The sequence below is a fragment of the Mustelus asterias genome, chromosome 1 (assembly GCF_964213995.1).
Source record: "Mustelus asterias chromosome 1, sMusAst1.hap1.1, whole genome shotgun sequence".
In the NCBI taxonomy this organism is placed as follows: Eukaryota; Metazoa; Chordata; class Chondrichthyes; order Carcharhiniformes; family Triakidae; genus Mustelus; species Mustelus asterias.
Genome location: NC_135801.1, coordinates 45,225,530 through 45,233,112, shown reverse-complemented (window position 1 = coordinate 45,233,112; position 7,583 = coordinate 45,225,530). Strand labels below are relative to the sequence as shown.

At 44.7% G+C, this 7,583-nt stretch overlaps 1 protein-coding gene across 1 annotated transcript in view; it reads right to left on the bottom strand.

Moving 5' to 3' along the window:
* Positions 1-3,623: 3,623 nt before the first annotated feature.
* The window catches only part of LOC144506996 (bile acid-sensitive ion channel-like), a 173,717-nt gene continuing 169,757 nt past the window's right edge, over positions 3,624-7,583 (bottom strand). Inside the window, exon 12 of the mRNA XM_078233549.1 lies at positions 3,624-3,811. Within this exon, the coding sequence (XP_078089675.1) occupies positions 3,624-3,811 (188 nt within the window). The remainder of the gene's footprint in view (positions 3,812-7,583) is intronic.

Below are 7,583 nucleotides of genomic sequence, written 5' to 3'. Positions count from 1 at the left end.
AGGGCGTGGATTGACACATAGAATTATGACATTATAGCCATTAGTGAAACTTGGCTACAGGAAGGGCAGGACTGGCAGCTCAATGTTCCAGGGTTCCGATGTTTCAGACGTGATAGAGGCAGAGGGATGAAGGGTGGGGGGGTGGCATTGCTAGTCAGGGAAAATGTTACAGCAGTGCTCAGGCAGGACAGATTAGAGGGCTTGTCTACCGAGGCCATATGGGTGGAGCTGAGAAACAGGAAAGGTATGACCACATTAGTTAGTTAGTTAGCGGGTTAGTTTGATTGGCCACGCTAAAATTGCCCTTAGTGTCCTGAGATGTGTAGGTTAGAGGGATTAGTGGGTAAATATGTAGGGATATGGGGGTAGGGCCTGGGTGGGATTGTGGTTGGTGCAGACTCGATGGGCCTAATAGCCTCTTTCTGTGCTGTAGGGTTTCTATGATTCTATGACATTAATGGGGTTATATTATAGACCACCCAATAGTCAGAGAGAATTGGAGGAGCAAATCTGCAGAGAGATAGCTGACAACTGCAGGAAACATAAAGTTGTGATAGTAGGGGATTTTAATTTTTCACATAGATTGGGACTCCCATACTGTGAAAGGTCTAGACGGGTTAGAGTTTGTAAAATGTGTTCAGGAAAATTTTCTAAATCAGTATATAGAGGTACCAACTAGAGAGGATGCAATATTAGATCTCCTATTAGGAAACGAGTTAGGACAAGTGACGGAAGTATGTGTAGGGGAACACTTTGGTTCCAGTGATCATAACGCCATTAGTTTCAACTTGATCATGGATAAAGATAGATCTGGTCTTCGGGTTGAGGTTCTAAACTGGAAAAAGGCCAAATTTGAAGAAATGAGAAAGGAAAAGGAAAAGAAAAGCGTGTGGGAGGCCTTCAAAGGAGAAATTTTGAGAGTGCAGAGTTTGTATGTTCCTGTCAGGATTAAATGCAAAGTGAATAAGAATAAGTTCTCGAGGGATATTGGAACTTTGATAAAGAAGAGAGAGATGTATGACATATATAGGCAACAGGGAGCAAATAAGGTGCTTGAGGAGTATAAAAAGTGCAAGAAACTACTTAAGAAAGAAATCAGGAGGGCTACAAGAAGACATGAGGTTGCTTTGGCAGACAAGGTGAAGGATAATCCCAAGAGCTTCTACAGGTATATTAAGAGCAAAAGGATAGTAAGGGATAAAATTGGTCCTCTTGAAGGTCAGAATGGTCGGCTATGTATGGAACCAAAAGAAATGGGGGAGATATTAAATGGGTTTTTTGCATCCGTAGGAAACTGGCATGGAGTCTATGGAAATAAGGCAAACAAGTAGGGAGGTCATGGAACCTATACAGATTAAAGGTGCTTGCTGTCTTAAGGCAAATCAGAGTAGATAAATCTCCAGGACCGGACAGGGTATTCCCTCGGACCTTGAAGGAGACTAGTGTTGAAATTGCAGGGGCCCTGGCAGATATATTTAAAATGTCGGTATCCACGGGTGAGGTGTCGGATGATTGGAGGATAGCTCATGTTGTTCCGTTGTTTAAAAAAGGCTCAAAAAGTAATGCGGGAAATTATAGGCCAGTAAGTTTGACGTCAGTAGTAGGTAAATTATTGGAAAGAGTACTAAGAGATAGGATCTACAAATATTTGGATAGACAGGGACTTATTAGGGAGAGTCAACATGGCTTTGTGCGTGGTAGGTCATGTTTAACCAATCTATTCGAGTTTTGCGAGGAGGTTACCAGGAAAGTGGATGAAGGGAAGGCAGTGATGTTGTCAACATGGACTTCAGTAAGGCCTTTGACAAGGTCCCGCATGGGAGGTTAGTTAGGAAGGTTCAGTCGCTAGGTATACATGGAGAGGTAGTAAATTGGATTAGACATTGGCTCAATGGAAGAAGCCAGAGAGTGGTAGTGGAGGATTGCTTCTCTGAGTGGAGGCCTGTGACTAGTGGTGTGCCACAGGGATCAGTGCTGGGTCCATTGTTGTTTGTCATCTATATCAATGATCTGGATGATAATATGGTAAATTGGATCAGCAAATTTGCTGATGATACAAAGATTGGAGGTGTAGTGGACAGTGAGGAAGGTTTTTAAAGCTTGCAGGGGGATTTGGACCAGCTAGAAAAATGGGCTGAAAAATGGCAGATGGAGTATAATGCAAACACTTTGGAAGGACAAACCAAGGTAGAACATACAAGGTAAATGGTAGGACACTTGAAGAGTGCAGTAGAACAGAGGGATCTGGGAATACAGATACATAATTCTCTAAAAGTGGCGTCACAGGTAGATAGGGTCGTAAAGAGTGCTTTTGGTACATTGGCCTTTATAAATCAAAGTATTGAGTATAAGAGTTGGAATGTTATGGTGAGGTTGTATAAGACATTGGTGAGGCCGAATTTAGAGTATTGTGTGCAGTTTTGGTCACCTAATTACAGGAAGGATATTAATAAGGTTGAAAGAGTGCAGAGAAGGTTTACAAGGATGTTGCAGGGACTTGAGAAACTGAGTTACAGAGAAAGGTTGAATAGGTTAGGACTTTATTCCCTGGAGCGTAGAAGAATGAGGGGAGATTTGATAGAGGTGTATAAAATTATGATGGGTATAGATAGAGTGAATGCAAGCAGACTTTTTCCACTGAGGCTAGGGGAGAAAAAAATTAGAGGACATGGGTTAAGGATGAAGGGGGAAAAGTTTAAAGGGAATATTACGGGGGGGCTTCTTCACACAGAGAGTGGTGGGAGTGTGGAATGAGCTGCCAGATGAAGTGGTGAATGCGGGCTCACTTTTAACATTTAAGAAAAACTTGGATAGATACATAAGAACATAAGAACATAAGAAATAGGAGCAGGAGTAGGCCATCTAGCCCCTCGAGCCTGCCCTGCCATTCAATAAGATCATGGCTGATCTGACGTGGATCAGTACCACTTACCCGCCTGATCCCCATAACCCTTAATTCCCTTACCGATCAGGAATCCATCCATCCGCGCTTTAAACATATTCAGCGAGGTAGCCTCCACCACCTCAGTGGGCAGAGAATTCCAGAGATTCACCACCCTCTGGGAGAAGAAGTTCCTCCTCAACTCTGTCTTAAACCGACCATGGATGAGAGGGGTGTGGAGGGATATGGTCCAGGTGCAGGTCAGTGGGACTAGGCAGAAAAATGGTTTGGCACAGCCAAGAAGGGCCAAAAGGCCTGTTTCTGTGCTGTAAAGTTCTATGGTTCTGTGGTTCTATGTGCAGGTTGGGTGGATTGGCCATGCTAAATTGCCCCTTCGTGTCTAAAGATGTGTAGGTTATGTGTAGGGCCTGAGTGGGATGCTCTTTTGGAGAGTTGGTGTAGAATCAGTAGGCAGAATAGCCTCTTTCTGCACTGTAGGGATTCTATGCTTTTATGGCTCAACTAACCATCAAAGCTGGCATGGACTAGTTGGCTGGAATAGCTGTTTCTGTGCAGAATCTCCTATATAATAAAGGAAGCATATGTGCACAGCAATTGCTCGGTTGATCCATAAATGCACATTGCGACTACAAATTGAAAAATCTTTCTACCAAATCTTGACAATTCAGATTCATGGTAGCATTACTCCATATGGTGAAATAAACATTCTCCATTATGCTATCTATCTGGGAGGTAACTGCCTTTTTCCTTTTGCAGGAGGATCTTGAACGTCATTATTTGACACTTTTGGTGGTTTTAATAACCAAACTATACATATCCAATAGAATTTGGTGAGAAGGTATTCCAGGATTTCAATGACAGTGATCAAGCTTCCACCACAGAATAGACCAAGTTGACCTCCAATGTCACCTGTGAAAAATAGAAATAATGTAAGCAATAGCAATAAACTAAATTATTTATAAATAGTAAATCAGTTTAATTTCTTACATCCTATTAACTAAAGCATTTCTGTATTATATAACAGTTATTTCAAGATTTTGTTAATTGAACATTCTTCCATTTTACACACTATTTTTTTCCAAGAAATTAAATCGAGTAATCCATCCGAAGGCCTCAAATTTCAACTTATCCTATTAATTCACTTGTATTCTCCACTATTGATTGTTTGAATACAGATGTAACCCAAATTTTGAGGTAGAAAAATGGTGAGGCTATCAACTTCACTGTTATTAGAGCTTAAATCAGGCAGCAACTTCTGACATCCACATATGCGCAGTTAATTGTGGCAGTCAGGAAATTTTTGACCAAATTATTCTGTTCCTACAGGAGCTTTACTCTAATATCCCTCCCATAGACTCCGCATCCCTGCACATTCAACACTGTGGAGTACTTACCCATTAAGTATCCATTAAACTTCCAGAAAGCTTGCTCCCTTATAATCTTAATAACATGGTAAATTTTGCTGAAAAAAGACACATATTGTCGAAGCTTTTTGTCTTGTATTGATCAGGAAAATTCATAAAAATACCAAATATAAAAGGAGCAACAATTTATATACGTCATGAGAAGAGATCTGCAAGACATAACAAGCTACAAGATGAATGCATGCAGAATCGCCGGCACCAATGCACCACTTCCCGATGAGCTCAATGCATTTCATGCCCATTCAGAGCCAGAGGTTCAGCGAGAGCATGCCTTCCACCCCAGAAGCCTTGGTCAAACCCTTATCTGAAGTCACCATTGCCGACATCAGAGCAGCCTTCTCGAAAGTCAACACACAGAAAGTGACTGGCCCGGATGGGGTGCCCAGACGAGCACTCAGCTCCTGCACGGACCAGCTGGCGGGGGTATTCGTAGACATCTTCAAACTCTCATTATACCAATCTGCTATCCCTGCCTGCTTCAAGAAGATGACCATCATCCCGGTACCAAAGAAAAGCCAGGCAGCGTGTCTTAATGACAATTGTCCAGTGGCTCTTATTTACATCATTATCATAGAAATCATAGAAACCCTACAGTACAGAAAGAGGCCATTCGGCCCATCGAGTCTGCACCGACCACAATCCCACCCAGGCCCTACCCCCATATCCCAACATATTTTACCCACTAATCCCTCTAACCTACGCATCTCAGGACTCTAAGGGGCAATTTTAGCATAGCCAATCAACCTAATCCGCACATCTTTGGACTGTGGGAGGAAACCGGAGCACCCGGAGGAAACCCACGCAGACACGAGGAGAAAGTGCAAACTCCACACAGACAGTGACCCAAGCCGGGAATCGAACCCAGGTCCCTGGAGCTGTGAAGCAGCAATGCTAACCACTGTGCTACCGTGCCGCCCCATGGATTATGAAGTGCTTAGAAAGGTTAGTCATGGAATGAATCAATTCTAACCTCCCAGATTGCCTGGATCCATTTCAGTTCATCTATCAACAGGTCCACAGCAGACACCATCGCCCTGGTCCTACAAACAACCCTGGAATACCTGGATAACAAAGACACCTATGCAAGACTCCTATTTATTGACTACAGCTCAGCCTTCAACACCGTTCTTCCTCCAAAACACATCTCCAAATTCCATGGCCTGGGGCTTGCCTCTTCCTCTGTGACTGGATCCTAGACTTCCTAACCCACAGACCACAATCAGTAAGGATAGGCAACAACTCCTCCTCCATGATCACCCTCAACACCAGTGCACCACCAGGCTGTGTCCTCATCCCCTTACTATACTCCTTATTCACCTGTGACTGTGTGGCCAAATTCCCCTCCAACTCAATTTTCAACTTTGCTGATGACATCACTGTAGTGGGTCGGATTTCAGACTATGAGATAGAAGAAGAAATAGAAACCCTACAGTACAGAAAGAGGCCATTCGGCCCATCGAGTCTGCACCGACCACAATCCCACCCAGGCCCTACCCCCATATCCCTACATATTTTAGCCCGCTAATCCACTAATCTACGCATCCCAGGACACTAAGGGGCAATTTTAGCATGGCCAATCAACCTAACCCACACATCTTTGGACTGTGGGAGGAAACCGGAGCACCCGGAGGAAACCCACGCAGACACGAGGAGAATGTGCAAACTCCACACAGACAGTGACCCAAGCCGGGAATCGAACCCAGGTCCCTGGAGCTGTGAAGCAGCAGTGCTAACCACTGTGCTACCATGCCGCCCAGATGGAAACAGGATAGAGATAGAGAATCTGGTGAACTGGTGCGACAACAATAATCTACCCCTCAATATCAGCAAAACGAAGGAGATAGTCATCGACTTCAGGAAGTGTAGTGGAGGACATGTCCGTGTCTACATCAACAGGGATGAAGTGGAAATGCTTGAGAGCTTCAAGATTCTAGGTGTCCTGATCACCACCAACCTGCCTGGTCCCTCCATGGAGGGACCATAGTTAAGAAAGCCCACCAATGCCCCCACTTTCTCAAGGAGGCTAAGGAAATTTGGCATGGCCTCTACGACTCTCACCAACTTTTACAGATGCATCATAGAAAGCATTCTTTCTGCTCTGTCCAAGACTACAAGAAACTACAAAGAAACTACAAAGCCCAGTCCATCATGCAAACTAGCCTCCCATCCATTGACACTGTCTACATGTTCTGCTGCCTCGGAATAGCAGCCAGCATAATCAAGGACCTCATGCACCATGGACATACTCTCTTCCACCTTGTTACGTCGGGAAAAAGGTACAAAAGTCTGAGGTCACATACCAACCGACTCAAGAACAACTTCTTCCCTGCCACCTTCAGACTTCTAAATGGACCTACCTTGCACTAATTTGGCCTTTATCTTCACCCTAGCTATGGCTGTAAGATTACAATCTGCATCCTCTCCTTTCCTTCTCTATATACGTTGTGCTTTGTCTGTATAGTGTGCAAGAAACAATACTTTTCACTGTATACTAATACATGTGACAATAATAAATCAAATGGATTCATGAAGGGAAAGTTGTGTTTGACAAATTTACTGGATTTTTATGAAGATGTAACGAGTGCAGTTGACAGAGGGGAACCGGTGGATGTGGTGTTTTTGGATTTCCAGAAGGCGTTTGATAAGGTGCCTCACAAAAGGTTGCTGCAGAAGATTAAGGCACACGGAGTTGGGGGTAAAGTGTTAGCGTGGATTGAGGATTGGCGATCAGGAAGCAGAGAGTTGGAATAAATGGGTGCTTTTCTGGTTGGCAGTTGGGGACTAGTGGCGTGCCGCAGGGATCGGTGCTGGGGCCTCAACTGTTTACCATATACATAGACGATCTGGAGGAGAGTGACAGTTGGTGTCTCAGTGAGGGAGTGCTGCTCGGGCTGCAGTAGAGTGTGACAGTTGGTGTCTCACTGTGGGAGTGCTGCTCGGGCTGCAGTAGAGTGTGACAGTTGGTGTCTCACTGTGGGAGTGCTGCTCGGGCTGCAGTGGAGAGTGACAGTTGGTGTCTCAGTGAGGGAGTGCTGCTCGGGCTGCAGTAGAGTGTGACAGTTGGTGTCTCACTGTGGGAGTGCTGCTCGGGCTGCAGTAGAGTGTGACAGTTGGTGTCTCACTGTGGGAGTGCTGCTCGGGCTGCAGTGGAGAGTGACAGTTGGTGTCTCAGTGAGGGAGTGCTGCTCGGGCTGCAGTGGAGAGTGACAGTTGGTGTCTCAGTGAGGGAGTACTGCTCGGGCTGCAGTGGAGAGTGA